This window comes from Neofelis nebulosa, chromosome 18 (assembly GCF_028018385.1).
Source record: "Neofelis nebulosa isolate mNeoNeb1 chromosome 18, mNeoNeb1.pri, whole genome shotgun sequence".
In the NCBI taxonomy this organism is placed as follows: Eukaryota; Metazoa; Chordata; class Mammalia; order Carnivora; family Felidae; genus Neofelis; species Neofelis nebulosa.
In genome coordinates this window covers 23968699-23990197 of record NC_080799.1, presented here as the reverse complement: position 1 = coordinate 23990197, position 21499 = coordinate 23968699, and the positions used below count along the sequence as shown (strand labels likewise).

General features: G+C 49.3%; 1 protein-coding gene across 1 annotated transcript in view; it reads left to right on the top strand.

Moving 5' to 3' along the window:
* The window catches only part of HS3ST4 (heparan sulfate-glucosamine 3-sulfotransferase 4), a 394090-nt gene extending 372956 nt beyond the window's left edge, over positions 1–21134 (top strand). The window contains exon 2 of the mRNA XM_058711783.1: positions 19149–21134. Coding sequence (XP_058567766.1) covers positions 19149–19785 — 637 coding nt within the window. The 3' untranslated portion in view covers positions 19786–21134. The remainder of the gene's footprint in view (positions 1–19148) is intronic.
* The last annotated feature ends 365 nt before the right edge of the window (positions 21135–21499 follow it).

Below are 21499 nucleotides of genomic sequence, written 5' to 3'. Positions count from 1 at the left end.
TTTTGAGAGATAGAATGTGAGTGGGGAAGGGGCAGAGAAGGAGGGAGACACAGAATCTGAAGCAGGCTCCAGGCTCTGAGCTGTCAGCACAGAGCCCGACGCGGGGCTTGAACCCACAAACCATGAGATCATGACCTGAGCCAAAGTTGGACGTTTAAACCGACTGACGTTTAACCCAGGCACCCCCAGAGAAGGCTCTTTTAAACAGGAAACAAAAAGGCTAGCCACAAAATATTGACAAATTAAACTACTTTAACAGGGGACCGTTGGACCACCAAAATAGACACAAAAAAGGTGATAGAGAAGTTAAGCCACGAACGGGGAGAAGCTGTTTGCAATCTGTATAACAGAGAAAGGAGTAGTAGGTAGACTATCCAGAGAATTCCTACAAATCAAAAAGACAAAAGATCCAATAAAAAATGGGCAAAAAGATATACGTGTTTCACTCAGGAGGAAACACAAATCATTGGCAAAGAAACACGGTCTCTCCAGCTCAGAGAAACCCAAATGAAGACAGTAGCACAAATCAGGTCACAATGAGAAGGATGATATTAACTCTCGTGAACAGTTGACCTGCTACTTATAAGGATAATTATCCCAGAGCACGTGGCTCAGCATTTCCATTGTTTGGCAAACACCCTGAAGAGACTCTTGTCCTTTATCTTGCCGTATCCCAGGAGGCATGTATGAGAATTGACCCAGCGGCATGGTTAATAAAGTAAAAAATCCAGAACGAACCCCAGTGTCCATCATCGAGACCATGGATAGGTAATGCCGCGGTCACATGGATGGAATATCATACAGCCATAAAAAATGAATTAACCACCCTCAATGCAGCAGGATGAATAGATTTACAAAGATAATGCCTGATTTTTAAAAATCAACCAAAGAAGAAATCCGGGGTGATGCCACTCTTACAAACCAGCAAGCTGAGCCATGCATTGTGTGGAAAGGCAGCGTACAATATATACACCCGCAAGGGAATGATAAGCACACAATTCGGGAGAGTGCTGCTTCAGTCCTTAGGGGAATTCTCCAGCAGCTGCCAGCCTGCCTCTTGCTTTATGGGTGGGGGTGGGGGAATCATACGGTTTGGGTCAATTAGCAGAAATGATGAGAATCTTTTCCAGGATGAGCATTTAATTGCCAGGGTGACATTTTCCAGAATGCACACAGACGTGCTGTCCTCCTTATCCCCTCTCCCTTTTTCTCCCTCTCACGCATCCCCCTGGCACAACATCTGGGAGGGTTTGAGATGGTGGGGAGCTTCACACAGATGGGCACGATATCAGTAACTCATGGGTTTGTGTGTGTTTATTTTTATATTGTATATTTTATATATACATATATACACATATATATATACGTATGTATATATATGTATACGTATACACACACACACACACATATGTGTGTGCCCAGATCACACATGCCATTAGAAAAAGCCTTCAGATCGGACATGCCATTAACAAGAGTTGACCCAGACACTGGGCAGGAAAATAACGGCATTTCGGAACTTGGAACATCGTATGTGAAATCCAAGATATGACAGAATCTTAGCCTACCCAGAAAATGGCAAGAAGTTCCAAGTGGCTCAAATGCAGAGTTGGGGGTGGGGGACACATGGGGGGTTTGTGGCCAGGACACCGTGTTCCTCACTGAGGAGCTAAAATGCAGGGGACAGCAGGGCCACGCTGATGTTAATTCTTGCCTTTCTTTCTCGTATTTCTGCGCAGCTGGACCCAACCACGTGAATTTCCACACGAAATTCTTTTCACGTGAATACTCCTCAATGCCGAAAGTTCATGTGAAACTCCACCTGTTCCCTGTGCTGCCGGGGGGGCCAAGAGTTCCTGGCAGAGGCGTGTTGTGGCATCTGGAAAAAGCAGGGGGTGAATCCGGTCCACCTAAGCACACTGCCTGGGACCCTATTTTGGCCCTTTCCCCAAGGAACCTACAGTCTAGTAGAGAAAACAAGGAAATACATAGGTGCCGTATGGTGTGATGGGTCAGTAATGGAAACAGGGAATTAGCCATGGACGGTGGAGACCAGAGAAGGGAGGGGTCCCTCCAATGTGGGAAAACAGGTCACATGGGCTGTGTCCTGAGGATGGCTGTCAGTGACAAGGTTGGTGGAAATCAGAGGTTCGGTACCTTTAAGAGCTGGGGGGGGGGGGGACGTGGGTTCTCTCGCACGCTGTGACTGGGCACATAATTTGGCATGACCAGCGTGGAGGGCGATTTGCCAGTCAGTATCTACGAAAGCCTTTATACGCAAGCTCCCGTGGTCCCACAGTTCAGCTTCTCCAGGGCTGTGTAAGGGACACACTCCACTCGGTGTGTCCACGTGCGGTGATCCTCCCTGCAGCCTTATTTGGTCATCACGGGATGTCCACGATCTGCCGCAGAGGAATGACGGAATAAACAGCGGTTTGCCTATACCATCAAATGTAACGTCCATTTTCAAATGATCGTTGGAAAGCTCTCAAGAAGTATAATTGAGTAAAAAACCCAGGTTTTAGAGGGCTGTGTGGGGTATGATAGTGTTTGTGCCCACATTCCCACACATGCGCATGCACTCACCCAAAAGAAGACTCACACCCGAGGCTCCGAGCAGGAGTGGAAGCTCTGAGAATAACGAGGGAAGAGCGTTGACGTGACCGAAGGCCGCTGGGGAGCGAGCCCTTGGGGGCAGTAATGTCTGTCCGGAGAGGAGGCAGTGGTGTTTGTTTTTCTCTGTACTAAGCCAGCCATTTGGACATGGAAAGGGGAACATTTTATTTCCTGGGAATCAGAGTAACATGTCTACTCCAACTCAAAGTGCGTAGGTTTGAAGCTTACTGAGAATTCATCTACAAGGGTTGACCAGGAAAGAAGAAGCCTGTCCCTAAGACAGTGTATCAAATGTGTGTTGAGTTCCAGAATGGGACAAAAGTTCTGTGGACCAGGCAGGAGATGAGATCCACGGTCAGCTGGGGGACAATGTCCTGCCCCGCTGTGATCTTTCAGCCAGAGCAGAATCTGACTTCGCCAGGGCTACGGTGAGAGGGTCCAAGTAGGAGTGTGAAAAGGGAATAGCAAAGGGATAGATGCTAACTCACCCTGAGCACATTCTCCAAAAGTGGAGTTTTCTTAACATGGTGTGATGATTGCGGGGGTGTGTGCACAGATGTGAGAGGAAGAAGTGTAGGCAACACAATCAGACATGCAAGAAAGGTGGTGACTTTTCGCGTGCCCCTCCCCCACAACCAGCAGCACAGGTCCGCACACCCCCCACACCCTCTCCAGGCACGGATCTTCCTGATGATTCCTCCCCTAAGTGCTAGAACTTGGCTAAGACTCTGAGTCCAGCCTCGGAGAAGTCTCCAAAAACGAATAGAGCTTCAGTGAAGGAGATTGGGATCAGTGTGTGCTTCTGTGATAGTGGTGAGGTAGAATGCTTTGCACCCAAGTGGGCAGAAAATCCCAGTCCCGTGGATAGAACTGGAATAATAGAAATGGAGGAAAGACAGGATATCCCAGGTGCATGTAAGTCTGACAGCACTCTGGTGGAGGCCATCTATTATTTCTGGGTTCCATCTGCTGGGGTCAGTGAGAGAGAGTGCTGACATAGTCCCATCCTAAATGAGATGTAGTTGTCATCTGGCAGCTGGAGGCCGATGGAGAGGTGTGTTTGGCTATAGGAATTAGGAACAAGTACAGAACCATGCAATTAGAGATAGGGAAGAGAAAATTATTCCTTCAAACTTTTTGAAAAGATTTCATTTAAGTCAAAGGAGCGGATCTCATTTGGATGCTAAGAGGTCTTTAACAGCTAACATTGCTAATTTCCTTTATCGAAAAGGAGATCTCACACTCACAGTCCAGAGCAGGCAGGATCCGGGCTGGGGTCTCAGCTGAAGCTCGACTGGGGAAGAATGGCTTCCAAAATTGTGTGGTTGTTGGCAGGGCTCAGTTCCATGTGGACTGTTGACTTGTGGCTGTTCACTAGAGTCTGCCCTCTTGTTTCCTGACGAATGCACTTTTCCCTGTGGTGGCTTGCTTCATGAAAGCCAGTAAGAGAGAGAGAGAGAGAGGGAGAGAGAGAGAGAGGGAGAGAGAGAGAGAGAGAGAGAGAGAGAGAGAACCAATGGAGAGGGTCTGCTAGCAAGATGCAAGTTACGTGGAAGTAATACCACATCCCCATTGCCAAATCCTGTTGATTAAAATCAAGTCCTGGGTCCTGCCCCTGCTTAGGGTGTGGAGATTATATAAAGGCATAAATACCGGGGAGGGGGGCGGTGATGGGGAGTTGTCTCAGAGTCTGTCTGCCACAGCAGTTGTAATTGTTTTTCTCTTCAAGGTAGTGACCTACAATTTCTGCGTTCAGTAGATTCATTGAATCAAAGAAGGATGAAACTGATTTAAAGAAAAATACTGAGTCCACGATAGCCATAATGGAGGAGGATATCCAGAAGTGTCAGAGTGGTCTCGAGACTGAGAGACACTCACTGTTATCAGGATGTACTAATCACAGTGATTTTTCATTCATTCACTCATCTGTTCATTCTTCTCTCTGTATTAGGGATCTCCAATAGATAGATAAATAGATAGATAGATATAAAGACAGAGGGAGAGAGAGAGAGCTGTTATAGGAATTGGTTTATGGGATTATTAAGGCCAAAAAAAAAATCCCATGATCTGCAAACTGAAGAACAAGAAAAGCTAGTGGTGTCATTCAGTTCAAGTCCAAACCACTGAGAACCAGAGGAACTGGTATTCTAAGTGTCAGAAACAGGTGCGTTGATGTCTGAGGGCAGAAGACAGACACAATGAGCAAATCTGCCCTTCCTCTGCCTTTGTGTTCTATTCAGACCTTCGATAGATTGGATGATGCTCACCTGAATTGGTGAGGGCAGATCTTTGCTCAGTCTACCAATGTCAGTGCTAATCTCGGCCAGAAATAGACACACCCAGAAGTAATGTTTCACCATCTATCTGGGCATCTCTTCGCCCAGTCAAGTTGATACATAAAATTAACCAAGCATCGCATGTATCCAACTGTCTGTCCATCTGTTTATTCATGGGGCAACATCAATCCAATTCCAGCCCAGCCCTGTCCTCTGAGTTTGCAGAGATGGACAAGACGGGTTGCTGTCTTTCAAGGAATTTGGTTTAGGGATATGTTTCTAAATCCTGGTGACTCATTACAGTGCTCTGGAGAGCGTTTAGAAGATAACCAATGGCCAGGCACCATCACAGACCAGTTGAATCAGAATCCCCAGTTGTGGGTCCCAAGGAATTCTGTGCCTCCGGAGTTGAGGTCACTGGTGTGTGACCTCACGGCATCGATCCCTTTGATGCGGAATCGCAGATGGAGAAATTGTTGAAGATGCTGTGCGCGAGCCCCACAACCACAAACCAGGCGGCGAGTTCAATCAGCTTGTTTCTTCTCCAGAGAATGGAGCCTCCGGGGAGGTGGTTGACTTTGAGGAGGGGACAGGCTGAGCCCCGCGCTGAATTCCATTCGTAGCTCTTGAACACTGAGGACTTGCACCTTTAACTTTATTTTATTTTAATTAATTTACAGTGAAATAGCTACCACATGTGGCTAGTCGCTTCCGTATTGAACAGTGCAGAGCCAGACATTTAATATAAGACCTGAAAGGTGAGAAAAAGCCCGCTGTGCAAGGATCTGGGAAAACAGCATTGCAGGAAGAAGACAGAGCAAATGTAGAAGGGAAAAGATCTGAAGTCCTTAGGGGGACAGAGAGAGGTGACAGCCAGTGCTGGGACCTTGGGGGAATGGGATTGAGTTTAGGAACATTTCGTATAGAGCCTTAGGGACCAGAAAGAAGGGGTTAGAGTTTTTTAATATAACGAGAGATAGGGGTGCCTGGGGGGCTCAGTCAATTGAGCATCCGCCTCTTGATTTCAGCTCAGGTCGTGATGCCAGGGTCACGGGATCGAGCCCCACATCAGGCTCCATACTGACTTGGAATTCTCTCTCTCTTTCCTTTTGCTCCTCCCCTGCTCACATGCACACACACTCTCTCTCTTGCCCCTCTCTCTTTCTCAAAAAAAATATACATATATTTTTCAATATATTTTCAATATATTGAAAGTATTTCAGCAGAGGAACAATGTGACAATAATATAATAATTATAGCCAAAGTTTACATCGATTTTATTAAGCGGGCCTTCTTTCCCCTCCTTTCTTCCATCATCCAGAAAATGCTTATTGAGATCTCTGCGATTCTAGGCACTGTGTGAGAGGCAGGGGAGGCAGCCATACACAGAGGCATCCGGTCGCCTTTCTTCTTTGGAGCTTGCTTTCTTCTGGAGGACAGACAGACTGCACGCAGGAAAATAAACACATGAACAGGATCATTTCAGATAAGAAAAAGCCCTGTGAGGTGGACAGAGGAGGCTGGCGTGAAGGAGAGCAGTTTTAGACGGTGCCTGGGGAAGGAAGGGTATTGTGCTCGAGGACTCACTTATAGGAGGAGCAGAGTGTGAGTGTGTGTGTGTGTGTGTGTATGAGTGAGTGTGCGTATGAGTGTGTGTGTATGAGTGTGCATACGTGTATGAGTGTGCGTATGTGTATGAGTGTGTATGAGTGTATGTATGTGTATGAGTGTGTGTGTATGTTTGAGTGAGTGTGTATGAGTGTGTGTATGTGTGTGCATACGTGTGTGAGTGTGTATGAGTGTGTATATGTGTATGAGTGTATGTATGTGTATGAGTGTGTGTGTGTGTGTGAGTGTATGTGTGTGTATGTGTATGAGTGAGTGTGTGTATGAGTGTGTGTGTATGTGTGTGCATACGTGTATGAGTGTGTATGAGTGTGTATATGTGTATGAGTGTATGTATGTGTATGAGTGTGTGTGTGTGTGTGTGTGTGTGTGTGACAGAATCAGAAAGACACCCTGCAGGGGACTGGTGTGTGTGGACGTCTGATAACGTAAGAACCCTCCATCCTGATAGCACAGCGTGTGCGTGTTTGTGTATATCTCTCTAGGTGCGTGCCGATCTTCTTTCCCATCTATCTGTCATTTCTCCATCTGCTACATGATCAGATTGATTGGTTTCAAAATCTGTTTCGTATTTCGTGCGCCCCAAGCTGTGAAAGTCGGACCTAAATACAGGCACTGTAGGAAGCACTAATTAATTTATGATTGTACTTAACATCACCGAAGCTGGAGATCTTGATTTGGGGATGCAGATCTCTCAAGGGCAACTCGGAAGGCGCTGACCGGGGCGCTTTGTAGGAGAAGCCGTCGGTCCCACCATCCTGGCCGGGTGTGGGGACGGAGGGGGCTTCTGGGCTGCATTCTTGCCACAGAGAGGACGGTTCTCATCAGCACTGTCCCCGTGGCAGGCAAACACTAGAGCCGGCCCATGGCAGGGAGATGAAACCTCGTTCCTCATTGCACCGTTCACACCTGTCATTCTCGTGGATGGCTGCTTCCACTGCGACTGACTGATTTTACAGGTTTCCGCGGCGGGGTGTGAGGGGACCCGAACGAGACTTTCACCCATAAAACGTCAAGTGCTCTGAGCATTACCCATCCAGCTGACCAGGTTCCTTGGCTTACCGGGGAGAAACACACACACACATTACTTACCAAAGCAAAGTTCATTGTAAGGGTGCGCACGGGGTCAGCTTTAAATGATCTCATTAGGAGCACGGGTCCAGGGTGGCGGCATCTGAGAATGCTCCATAAAACAGGCTTCCCACGGAACAGCAACGAATATCGACACTTGTGCCGAGTGATTCCTAACTTCCAAGCACTGTGCTGAGTACATCTTGCTTAGTCTCTTCAGGCTCCTGTAACAAAAATACCATCAGCTGGGTGGCTCAAACAGGAAGCGTTTCGTTCCTACAGTTCTGGAACCCAAAAGCTCCAACAGCAAGGGACTGGCACGTTCGGTGTGTGGTGAGGGCCCGCTTCTTGGTCTTTTCGTCATCTGTCTATGCCCTCACTTGGCGGAAGTGGGCGGGGAGCTTCATCTTGATTCCTAATCATCTCCCAAAGGCCACACCCCCAGAACCATCACACTGGGTGTTAGGATTTCGCATATGAATTGGGGTGGGGGGGGGGGACACTGAGGTTTTCCTAAGTCCTTTAGAGTCAAGGTGGAGTAGAGTAGAGTAAACCAGGCTCCCGGGGGGGCCACAGCCTGGGGGACCTTACCTCCTGGGCAGGAAACACCAGGCTCAGGAGGCACGGCCACAAACGGTCAATCAAGGTGATGATGGGGCCTCCACCAAGGGGTCACATGAGTGTCTGGAGAAGCCAGTGGAATGAAGGGGGGGGGGGGGGGGTTGGTCCGAGGCAAAAAGCGAGATTGGAATGAAAACCCAGCAGATTGGGTGTCACCTTCACAAAGAACAGGGTCTTTGTCCCACACAGTTAAGAGGCTTAGATATGCATACGGGTGAGAGAGAAACACTGGGCAGGAGCAGGCGGGGCTTGGATCAGGGTCAGGATGCAGGCGAGAAGGAAGGAGGCTGGCGGCATCCCGAGGGCAGGGGTGCAGTGACACACAGCTGGGAGTACAGTGGGAGGTGGAGACACTTGGAACCCAGCCTTCCCCTCTCCTCTCCTTTCACCGTCCATGACCAGTGCAGACACACGGACACCTCCGTAATCATCATCTCATCGTGGCCCCTGCCGAGCCCAGGGAAAGAAAATACAATGAAAGAGCTAATCGAGGTTGGGGTGTGAAGTTCTGCGGTGGGGTCACTCTTGAAATGTGTCTGAATAAAGTATCAGAGAAGAACGATCCGGGGGCAGGCGAAGTGTGTTCCGTAATCTCATCGATTCAGAGTCAAGGGGGTATCTTGTCTTAGAACCTCTGGGGTGAGACTGTCCAATAACCAGAGAGAGAGAGAGTTGGAGGGACGGCTGTGGGCGAAGGGCGCTGGTGGACGCTGAGGTTATAGGCAGGCAATGGTTTAGACTTTGGAACCATGCTTCTCAACCTGTGGGCTTGAGAATTATTACAAAGGACTTCCATGTCCCTGTAATACCACACGTGGTGTAGAAAACAAATCAGTAAAAATCTCAGACACACACACACACACACACACACACACACACGGGGCAACCTTTCTAAAAAGCAGGTTGACTCACGAACTCATTTTATTTTTTTTTTTATTTTTTTTTTAACATTTATGTATTTTTTGAGAGAGTGTGAGCAGGGGATGGGCAAAGAGAGAGAGAGAGAGACACAGAATCTGAAGCAGGCTCCAGGCTCTGAGCTGTCAGCACAGAGCCTGACCTGGGGCTCGAACTCACGAACCGCGAGATCCTGACCTGAGCCGAAGTCGGACGCTTAACCGACTGAGCCACCCAGGCACCCCCCATCACGAACTCACTTTAAAGGACTGTTGAAGTCATAGTTGTTTTCTGTGCATGTGCGTTTTCTGAATCAAACCATGTGAACAAGGTGGTGGTCCATTGATGCTAAAGACGGGCAGTGGCACAGGAAAAGTCAGCGACAGCAGGGAGAGAGAAAAGCAATGCCTATAAGTGGCGTACACTGAGGCCCCGCCCCCAAAGTGGCCAAGTTCTGCCCAGCCATGAGGCATCCCAGATGCTTGGGCCACCTCAGGGTGGCAAGGAGAAGAAGGGTTCTAGTAACTAACTGGGATATATATGCCCAACCAAAGCCGTTTGGTGCTCTAAGAGTGCGTTGTATCTACACGTGTTTGAGCGGTGGGTTTCCGTGACTCTGCGTTGGCATTTATGTAGGGGTGCATATATTAGACGACCTGCGATGGTCCTACAGATCCAGAATTTGGACAGGGCTCTGGTCCCACACTCGCTCGACAAACCGATTTGTTTGCACCTACTATGCGCTACATTACATTGGCGGCAATAACAAGAAGGGACACGTACGGATGCTTGCTCTGTTCCAGGATGCTTGGTACCTTTGCTCGTCAACGGACAGGAGATGTTGTCTCTGTTCGATGCATGGCGGAAGTGGGGGTCAAAGATGTGAAATGAGTTGCTCAAAGGAAGTGTCGTTCAGAGACAGCCCCGAGGTTGAACGCGTGGCCGCACACCTTGGTCAGGAGGAACGTGCATTTAGGAAAGCTTCCGAAGGAGGCGACGGCGGACGCTGGAATTCACGCGACCCTCCCCCAGTGATTCCTAGCCTAAAACTCACGGCCTTCTATGAATCCTCAGAGACAAGCACAGACCTCTGTAAACTATTTTATTTCAAAAAATACAAACTTCTTCAGGGCAAGATCTTGCTCTTGGGTTCCCCCCCCCCCCCCCAGTCTAGCACAGTGCCAGACACACGGTAGTTGACGAATGAATGAACACACGCCTGAACAGTTTTCTCTCTTTTTCTTTTTGGCTAAGATTTGTTTCAGCATAGTTTGTGATCTCGGCCGTCTCCTGTGAGGAAACGCTGAGTAAGCAATTGTATGTACTTCCAACACATAAACTATAAAATAATAAATTTATAATTACCTGGATAAGTCGGTTCTAAAACTTAGAGCTAGTGAAGGGAAACATACATAGGATAAGAAAAGAATTTGGAAATCCGTTAAGGGCGTGTGAGTGAGGGCACGGAACCCGCTGTCATAGGCTTGCATTTCTTCACCCTGCAGGGGGCAGTTGGGACACCTAGACACGTAAATCTTCCTCTGGGCTCCAGAGAAGGTGATGTGAGCCCTGAATCTGCCCCGCCAGTTTCTGTTCGAGTCCAGATCCAAGAACATGGACGTAAGGACCTTAATATTCCTCACGACCAGCTCCTCACTACTTAGGGAGTGATGACACCCTCGGATTCCTAAAAATTGTGGCTAACAATTGTGGAGCCCTCATTGTACTCATTTGGAAAAGCAAGAGCTGCCTCTGAAAAGCTGTGCATCATTCTGCTGTAAAACTAGAAATGGCCTGAGAGCGGTCTTCCATTTTTCCATCTGTCTTTGTCTTGTAGAGTGTCCCTGGCCACAGAACGACTTAGTCTACCCAGGGTCAACTTCTGATCGTTTGGGATAAGTTCCACCCCCACGCGGTTCATGACACTTTGGCGGCCCTCAGGAGAGAGTACGGGGCATGATTCTCCCAAATAACTCTCCTCTGAGAGCGGGATGTGTTCTCATATTCCTTCGCTTCCATTCTCTGGTTGCCGGCATCCACTGATAACCTAGGCGTTCACCTTGTTCGTTTGTGACGATATCTTCAGAAACGTGTCCCCTGGGACCCTGGGCTGCTCCGCAGAGGGTGTCAGAGGTGGCTCTGTATAACGATCAGTAAAAGACTCCTGTTCAAACTCATCTTACGGGTTTCAAGGCACGTTTCATTTGCATTAGAATACAAACCTTTCTTGAAACCCAAGGCCCGAGGGATATTTGGTGGCGGTGGTTGGGGGTGAGGGTGAGGGTAGTGATGAGTTCCCCGCCTTTTCTTCCAGATGAGTCTCCCAAGGCAAAAATCGAACACAGGGTGATTTCTCCATAGGTCACCGTAATCCAGAAATTATCGATATACATCCAGCTCCCTCTGTTCTGAGACCCGTAACCCCACTCCCAAGGCCCTCAAGCTTAGCAGATGGCCCTGCTCTCCTGTCATGGGGAACATCAAAGCGATTAGGAGGAAGTTCCTAAATATTGCCTGCCCTCGTCCCACCCATGTCCCACCAAAGCTCAAGACCCTATCAGCTGTGGATGCCAGGGTCTCTCTGTGGCTATGGATGCCTAGTGGACCCTCATTTCTGCCATCCGGTGCCCTCCCCCAGGCTAGGTGCCCTAGCTCCACTCTGGACCTTCTTCTCCTTATCATACTGAAGAGCAGTGAGGACCACAGGTTCCGCTGGGTTCCGAATCCCAACCCTGCCACACCGGTGAGCTGTGTGACCTTAGTCAAGGCGTGCCACTTCTCTGAGCCCCAGTTGATTCATTGAGAACCATTGGGAATGAGGGGTGTCTACCCTCTCAGCCTACTTCGGTAGGACTCGTGCTCCTCCCGCCTCCATGACGTGTGTCTGACATAGACCATCATAAACCTTCCCAGACCTGCCTGGCACAAACTTTAAAACAAAAATGCCTGAGACCTGGGTTTGCTATTTTCTCCCACCATGTGTCATTTACTTTTTTAATGTGTACTTATTTATTTTGAGAGAGAGAGAAGAAGGGGGAGAGAGAGAGAGACAGAGAGAGAGAGAGAGAGAGAGAGAGAGAGAGAGAGAGAATCCCAAGCAGGCTCCACACCACAGAGCCCGACACAGGGCTCGAACTCCCGAACTGTGAGATCATGACCTGAGCTGAAACCCAGAGTCAGACACTCAACTGACTGAGCCACCCAGGCGCCCCAGCCATGTGCCATTTAAAACTGCAATGCTTGGGGCACCTGGGTGGCTCAGTCGGTTAAGCATCCGACTTCGGCTCAGGTCATGATCTCACGGTTCATGAGTTCGAGCCCCGCGTCGGGCTCTGTGCTGGCAGCTCGGAGCCCGGAGCCCACTTCAGATTCTGTGTCTCCCTCTCTCTCTGCCCCTCCCCCACTCCTTCTCTCTCTCTCTCTCTCTCTCTCTCTCTGTCTCTCTCTCTCTCTCTCTCAAAAATAACTAAAACATAAAAAAATTAACAAATAAATAAAACTGCAATGCTTTCCTCATTTCCCCGCTCCCCCTGGTCACTTAAATTCCTTGTGTCTCTTCAAACCCCGGTTCCTTCCTGCCTTTCTCCTCCTCCTCCTTCCTTTCTTCTTATCTTTATTTCTCCTCTCCCTTCTAAGCTCCATCCTCTTCTGTGGCTTCTCTTCTGCTTCCATCCCCCCCCCCACCCACACCTTCCCGCAAGGGCATGTGGGAATGCAAGCCAGACTCGGCAGCAAAGGAGACGTCTGTCTGTCCACCGCGGATATGTCCATCTGAACCACCGACCAAAAATGGGATAGTCAGACCTTTTCCTCAAAGAACTTAACAGTCCTTTGAAGGCAGGTACCACGCATGCTTGAGCATCAGTTTATGCTCAACACCTGGTACGCGACAAGCACCAATTAATACTTGATGGGATTAATGAGAGGATTCGTCTGCACACAGCCCTTTCATCGTGCTGGTCCAAAGAGAAAAACCCCTTCCTAAATTTATTCAGCAAGTTAGTTGTTAAATCTCAGCTGTAACTCAAGATCCCTGCTTTCTCCGCTTCCATTTGGCTGATGGTCGTATGGCCCCAGGGTATGCTGCTTTTCTTAGGGCTCTATATAAGAAATATCCTTTTCAATTTTTTTTTCAACGTTTTTTATTTATTTTTGGGACAGAGAGAGACAGAGCATGAACGGGGGAGGGGCAGAGAGAGAGGGAGACACAGAATCGGAAACAGGCTCCAGGCTCCGAGCCATCAGCCCAGAGCCTGACGCGGGGCTCGAACTCACGGACCGCGAGATCGTGACCTGGCTGAAGTCGGACGCTTAACCGACTGCGCCACCCAGGCGCCCCAGAAATATCCTTTTCAAATGCTTTGAATTTCCGCCTTCAGAGATTCCAAGATTCCTGAAAATTTTTTTAATATTTTTTTAACGTTTTATTTTTATTTTTGAGAGAGACAGAGCTGGAGTGGGGGAGGAGCAGAGAGAGAGAGAGAGAGAGAGAGAGAGAGAGAGACACAGAATCCGAAGCAGGCTCCAGGCTCTGAGCTGTCAGCCCAGAGCCCGATGCGGGCTCGAACTCACGAACCGTGAGATCATGACCTGAGCCGAAGTCGGACGCCCAGCCGACTGAGCCACCTAGGTGCCTCTTGAATTTTGGGTTTAAAAAGCCCAGTAGGGGTGCCTGGGTGGCTCAGTCGGTAAAACATCTGACTCCTGATTTTGGGTCATGGGATCGAACCCCACGTCAGACTCCGTGCTGAAAGCCAGAGCCTGCTTGGGATTCTCTCTCTGTCTCTCTGTCTCTCTCTCTCTCTCTCTCTGTCTCTCCAAATAAATAAGTGGAACATTTTTGAAAAGCACAACGAACTTTCCAACAGAACTGGGCAAGGCAGGTCCTGCCTGTATGTCCTTGGACAGGGTTCATTGTCACCCTGGCTCTCAACTGCCACATCTGTATAAACGGGCTCCGTGAAGCCCATGGTATCTGTGAGCTGTGGCCAGGAGAACGTGTGCAATTGCCTTGTGCGGGGCTTGGCAAGCAGCAGGTGCTCGACTGACTTTCTAAGTGAATTCTTTTCCTTGACACGGGGGAAATGGCCCTACCTTATGCCCTTGCTCTCACCACCGTTCTCTTGGGTTACAGTTCATCAGGAGGGCTCAGAAAATATTGCTAATTTATGCACCATTTGTTCCACCGGAAAATGCATTTGGGGAAATGTGAGCTGCCCACGTACCTCCAAATCAGGCAAGCCAAAGGCAAGCTGTGCCACTGACCCTTCCAGAGAGAATGGGCACTTTATATCTAACACGGGTGATTGCTTTCTCCCTCGGCGTTCATGATGGTATCCATTTGCTTCAATTGAGGAGGCCCCGGAGAGAGATATCACAAATTGAACGATGTAGCTTGATCTGGCAAGAATTTCTGGGGATTCTGGCCTGGGTTTGCCGCAACTCCCAGTGGTAAGTCAGTGACAGTCCACCTTTACAACATGTGTAATGAGTGTCATTTTTACATTCAGCTCGGCCACCCCCTGGCGGAGTGACCTTGGGCCAGTCCCGCAACCTTGCTGAGCCTCTGAAGTTCCGTTAAGCATTGTCGGGCAGCAACAGAGAGCTTGGGCTGTGGTGCGAGACAGAGCTGGGGTTGACTTCCAAGGCCACTTCTTGTGACTTCGGGAGCGCTAATCAATTTCATTGGGCCTCAGTTTCCTGCCCTAAGGGTAGTATCTTCTTAAGAGAGGTGTTTAAACATTAACAGCTAATGTATTCAGGGCCTTCAATGTGTAAGGGACCCTTTTAGATATTGACTTATTAAATCCTCATAAAATCCCTCGGAGATGGATCTGAATAGTACGATGTCTGTTTCCCAGAGAGTGGATTGGAGACACAGGCTATTTGGGTTAAGTAACTGGCCCGGGGTCACGCAGCTAATAAGTGGATCCCAACTCAGAAAGTCCGGAGTCTATGGTCTTAACCAACTAGGCTGGAGCGGCCAATGCCTGGAGGCGTTTCGAGGAGTGGGTCCGGCATCCGACGTTGAATTTGGAGCAGAAAGCACAGTACAGGGTGGGCACTCCATGAATGGTGCGTGGTAATTCTTGTTAGCATCGTCTCCCGCGAGGCCCCCGGGCGCGTATCCTGTAGCAAAGAGCCACCACCCCGGCGTGGGAGGCAGGGAGGGCAAGCGCGCTGGGTGGTGGCTCATCAACATTTGGGGCTGTGAGAGCAGATGTGTGATCTTGCAGAACGATTCTCGCTTCAGGACTGTGTGTTGATGTTGATGTCGCGGCTGTTCTAAGCACCCCGGATACTGTTAACGAGCTGTTCCAAGCCCAGCTGCGGTGTTTTCTTACCAGATGGTCCACGCCGAAGTGCATGGTCTTTCAGACAGGGATGACACGGGTCTCACAGACGCCGAACCGCCATGCATGGAAAACCTACTCAGGAGGGTCAGGCCCCCCAAATGGCGTCAATTCCCCTCACGCCCAAGGATCACGCTTTCATCCGGACGTCCTTCGTGTGTCCGTCCGGCAACCACAGAGAGCTAGGGGGGCGGCTACCATATGTGGCGGGAACTGTGTTAGATGCGAGGGACAAGAAGGGGAAAAAAACATCGCCCGCGGCTTTCAGGAACTGAGACTAGCCAGGAAGGGCCTGGGAACAAATCCTATTATGACAATATTCTAAGCTCTACGATGCAGGCAGCTATCAAGGACTCTAGGAATGAAAGGGGTTTCATGAATGAAGGAATGAATGAATGAACATAACTGATTCAGCATCAGTTCTGAAAAGGGGAGATGACTACTTCCCGGATGGGAAACAGCTGCTGTGTATATTCTTACTGGCAAAAAATCCTGGGTAGCTCATACCACACAGCTGTATCATGGCTTCGTGAGATGGTCTTACCATTGGGTGCCCAAATGCCAGGCGTCTCCCCAAACCACATGTTTTACTTCCTTTGTCACATGATCAAAGCCATTTAGGCTCCTCTGCCTTCTCCAGCACCCCTTCTCTCATTCCCCTTTGCACTGAGCACTGAGCCGAGCACACGCTTACTCCCCTACACACACTGGCTTGGAAGAGGGGTGCCATTTCATTCCAGATGCTTCAGATGAGGACACGAGATCCACACACGTCTTGACAGACTGTAGCAATTAGCTGAAGTGCAGTAGATAAATTTGAAAGGGGCCCCATTAAAGGACAAACGCTGGGGTCTAAGAAGTGAATGGCAGAGGGCGAATGAGAAGGAAAACCTTGGCAACTGCTCCTGAGCTCACAGAAAAGGCCACAAAATCCGTAGGCAACAAATCATGGAGGGATTAAACATCTGGATGGGGCCATGTCGAAAATACCTATCTTCAAGTATTTTTTTGCATTAATAATGATTTAATATTTTCATAGTGTGACATGAGTTTCATACTAAGACAGTGTCCCTCTGGGAGCACCTGGCTGGCTCAGTTGGTTGAGTGTCCAACCCTTGATCTCGGCGCAGGTCAAGATCTCACGGTTTGTGGGTTGGAGCCCCACATCGCACTCTGTCCTAACAGCACAGAGTCTGCTTGGGGTTCTCTTTCTCCCTCTCTCTCTGCTTCCCTCTCTCTCTCTCTTTCTCTCTCTCTCATAAATAAATAAATAAATAAATAAATAAGTTAAAAAGAGAGAGAATATCTCTCTCCAGTTGAAATAAAAGTAGGACATCAACACGTTCCTTAAACTCAGGCCGAACTCATTGTAGCTCCCTCGTGGGTCACCAGCCTCCGGGTCAGGGATGTGTGGTTGATGATAACTGGCTTGAGTCAAACTAGCCTTTTTCCCTAGACCTGTTCTTGAGCTCAGTTGTTCAGCTTTGCCATGCGGTCAGACAGAAATGTTCTTTCCTTGTTTTTCTCTAATAATTGCCGTGTCAGTGGTCTTGTACCCCTGGTGTCAGTTATAACACTTCGTGGCCTTCACCGGGCACTATTCTAAGAAGTGATTTACCCTTGTTACCTCATGGGATCTTCATTACCATCCTAGAAGGGAGGGACTCTTAATTAGCCCTGTTTTTTGAGGTGAGAAATTTGGGGTTCAATGTGGGTTAAATACACTTCCTGGAGGGCTTTGCAACCTCAGAGTTTTATCAACTTCACGGTGATGTGGGTGGTCGGAAACTCGGCAGTCCTGCACACTGGAGTCGCACACGTTTTGTGTTCCGTGCCCTGCACCCCCCGCCCCCCGCCCCACCCCCCTCCCCGGCCTTATGAAACAGTTAAATGTGACGAGAGCCGAACAGGCACATGAAGACGTTCAGAATACCTCGGACAATATGTTAGTCCGGGACGAGCATGACTATGGCCAGGGCTGTTGGCTTTGATCCGGAAACTGCTGGCCGTCCAACCCTTGAGCGCTAACAACATCTGACTCTACGTGAATTTTCTCTACCAGGCAAGTTCCTCTTGCCTCCTAAAGGTGCTTGCCAAGAAAGCTCAAAACCCAGTAGCAATTAATTATTGACGGAGCATGTGAATTAGAGATAAAAGAAAAGTCGTTCTTTCTCTACACGCGCGATAGTAAATACATTTAATTATGGTAGGGGAAGCTAAGGGATCGTGGTCGGTATTAAGTTTTATTAGCTGAGACATTTAAAAGCATGTCCTCACAACAAAGAGGTCTTGTGTAATCCTAAATGTACCTCTTTGGTGCAGGGCTCAGAAGTGAATAGACTTAATGGAGTGGAGCACATTGTGGCAGATGGCCTGCTGTACCGACAGGTATAACAAGTTTATCATCAATTAACTTTGGTCTACATATGCCTATAGCAAATTGACTGTATAATAGGATCCTGAGCCTCTGTTATCATGGATAGGCCCGCCACCCTGGGATTGGGGGACAGAGAGCATCAAACTCCTCTGATGTCTTGAAGCTCTCACATGAGACAGGGCCACTCTGAAGGCGAACACGGAAGGAGGGGTGGGGTTTGGAGACACGACCTTGGGAAGGAAACCAAGAGACGTGGTGTGGGACCTGCCCCTGGCTCACTGGGCAAACCTCGGGAGCAAAGTTAAGAACTCCATTTGTGTGTCGTTTTATTCTGAACTCGAGCTCCAGGTGAGCTTTCAGGGTTTTACAGAGGAAGGACAAGAGAGGGACGTGACTCACCTTGTGAAGGTCGCGAAGCCTGTCCGGTTCCCGGCCTCTGGGCTTCAGTTTCTTCCTTTCCCCCGCGACGCCTTTGGACTAGGTCAATTCTCGCCAAATGTTTTCCCGAAGGACCAGACAGTAAATGTGCTTGGCTTTGTGTGTCAGTAAGTCCCCGTTGCAAGTACTCAGCTCTGCTGTTGTAGCACAGAAGTGGCCCCAGACAGTACATCGGGGGGTGCGTGCGGCTGTGTTCCAGAGAAGCTTTATTTATGAGCATTGGAATTTGAATTTCATATAATTTTCATGCCTCACAAAATGTTATTATTACTATGTTGGGTGTTTTCCAACCGTTGAGAGATGAAAAACCATTCCTCGCGGTGAGCCGTACAAAAACAAGGGGCAGGTGGTCGTTGACCAACCCTTGGGCTAGATCATCTTTGAGTTCTTGGTGCGCTCAGACCTTTTCCAGAAGCTGCTGTGACAATAATAAAATCCTTGACTTTTTAAGCTCTCGCACGTGCCGGATTCTGTGCTAAATGCCTTCCAAGCGTTATCTCCCTTAAGCCTTATACTACGGTGTGAAGTAAGTGTTGTCATTATCTCCCATTTCAGAGATTATGTAAAACGAATACACAGAGAAATTAAGAGTGTGTTCCAGTTGAACAGCACTGGGTAAGAGATAGGGCAGCAGATTTAAACCCAGGTATGTAAGGTCCCCAAGAGTGAATTCGGAAGCCTTGTGCTGCCTTTTCTGGTGATGCTGTGATCAGAGTGGAGAGTGGGCACAGAGTTAGAAAAGAATTCCTAGGGTTTGCCAGCGCATTTTGTTTTGTAGTTCTCGATCGGGCTCTTGCTGGCAACACGTTTCGTGCAAAAAGTTAAAGTGTTTCTGGGTGGGAATGACCCTCTCTTTCCTTTCCCTTCCTCTTCCAGAAATGTGATGCCTAAGACTTTGGATGGGCAGGTGACCATGGAGAAGACGCCGAGTTACTTTGTGACGAATGAGGCTCCCAAGCGGATCCACGCCATGGCCAAGGACATCAAGCTCATTGTGGTGGTGAGAAACCCCGTGACCAGGGCCATCTCCGACTACACCCAGACACTGTCCAAGAAACCCGAGATCCCCACCTTCGAGGTACTGGCCTTCAAAAACCGGACCCTAGGGCTGATCGACGCCTCCTGGAGCGCCATTCGGATAGGGATCTATGCTCTGCACCTGGAAAACTGGCTCCAATACTTCCCTCTCTCCCAAATCCTCTTTGTCAGCGGTGAGCGACTCATAGTGGACCCTGCCGGGGAAATGGCCAAAGTACAGGATTTTCTAGGCCTCAAGCGTGTGGTGACTGAAAAGCATTTCTATTTCAACAAAACCAAGGGGTTCCCTTGTCTCAAGAAGCCAGAAGACAGCGGTGCCCCCAGATGCTTAGGCAAGAGCAAAGGTCGGACTCATCCCCGCATCGACCCAGATGTGATCCACAGACTGCAGAAATTCTACAGACCCTTCAACATGATGTTTTACCAAATGACTGGCCAAGATTTCCAGTGGGAACGGGAAGAGGGTGACAAATGAGGCTAAGGAAGCGGAGGGAAGGCTAGCGAATAGCTAAGGAGGCTCCTTACCTGAGTCCTGAATCCCCCCCGGGGTCCACGGCCTCAGCCTCGCTGGAGTGCCAAGTCGATCCCCTCCTTTGTCCAGCCACGATCGCTTCCAACGCTGCAGGTTTAGGCGAAGGGGTGGATCCCATGGCATCCTCACAGAGGCACGGGGTTTGCCCGGGCGGCGGCGTCTGGTTGACCAGATGGCCGCCAGGAGCCACTGCTAATTCTTGTCTTCTGCTAATTAATGGAGTCTGAAGACAAGATAGATAGCTGTCAAGGTCAGAGACCGTGCCAGGAGCGTTTGGTTAAGTGATTAAAGAAAAGAAAGGAAGGTCTACTTTGGTCACTTGAGAAGCCTGAGTCCTAGCCCTGGCACAGCCCTCTGCTGTATAAACCTTTGCTTTGGCACCTCTCCAGAATGCTCCTTGTGGCTGAGTACTCCAGGACTCCCAGGGAGCCAGGTCCTTTCTCTGAGGCGTCTCTAACCTTCTCCTTAGAGGTCTCATCCCACAACCCTGTGACTTCCCCCTTCCCCACCTTATGAAGGCGGAGGCATGCACGTTCCTCACCAGAAAAATAAAAATAAAAAAGCTGACGCTCTTGGAAGGCTTCTTTCCAAGGGCCCTCTATGAAGGGCTGGGTCTTTCTCTCTCCACGAGTGTCCCGTGGCTGTTCTCGGAGCAGCGTGATTGCCATTGAGTTCTGAGCCCTGGGGTTGAAACAGATAAGTGCTAGTTCTGGGGGTGAAAAAAGAAGGCCAGACTTTTCGGTGGGCGGTCTTCATCCGTGAAGACCCGTAGAACCGTGGTTTTAAGAAACGCTCTAAGAGTGGGCTCCGTCCCTTAGGGTCCCCAGAGGGGCGAGGACCGGAGAGTGGGCATGTCTTCTGTTAGGAGTAATCCTGAGCAACGCAACGAACAGGGGATCGGTCACCATGCTTCTGTTCGCCCCACCATGTCCCGCCTCGCGGTCATCTGGTGCTTTATTTGCTCTCTGCAGAGATGGCACACGCTGGGGCTCCCTCTGTGGAGGGCCGTCAGATCCCGTCTGTGGACGTGGACGTGGGCGAGGACGAGGGCTGTCTGTGGACACCCCCCACCAAGGGCTGCTGAACGAAGCGTCCCTTCCCATTACTTTGATTCGATGGAAACACAGCACTTGACGTCAAGTACTTGTTCACGGATCTCCCAAACCAGGACTGTTCTAGTAAATTTAAAAAGATGTATGAGTGGGGGGAGCTAAGTCTGTTCGGCCGATATCAAACTGTCATTTCTCCCGCTAAATGAAAACCGTGTTGTTATAAAGCTTAATGCAACCTGATTAATGGGCTCTCGGCTGCCGTGTTTGTATGGGTCACCTCCAACCCCGCCCCCCCGCCCCTCCCACTCTGGGACTGGCCCCTTCTCCGGGGTGGCCGGAAAGACCCAGATTTGAGAATCTGCCGGGGGATTCTGTCTACAGGGCTGGATAATTCTGGAAACGGCACAAGGGTAGGGACTCTGGAAAGGAGCTCGGCTTTCTCTAGCTTGACGGATCCTGGCCAGAAATGCACCGATAGGCTAGACTCAGAAACAACCTCGCAAATAACTTTTTGCCAGATGAGGAAGTGGTTATCGAGTGGAAGGCAACGTGTATATGTGCCTTCACCACCAGAGCAAAAGAAGATACAGATAAACACATGCACA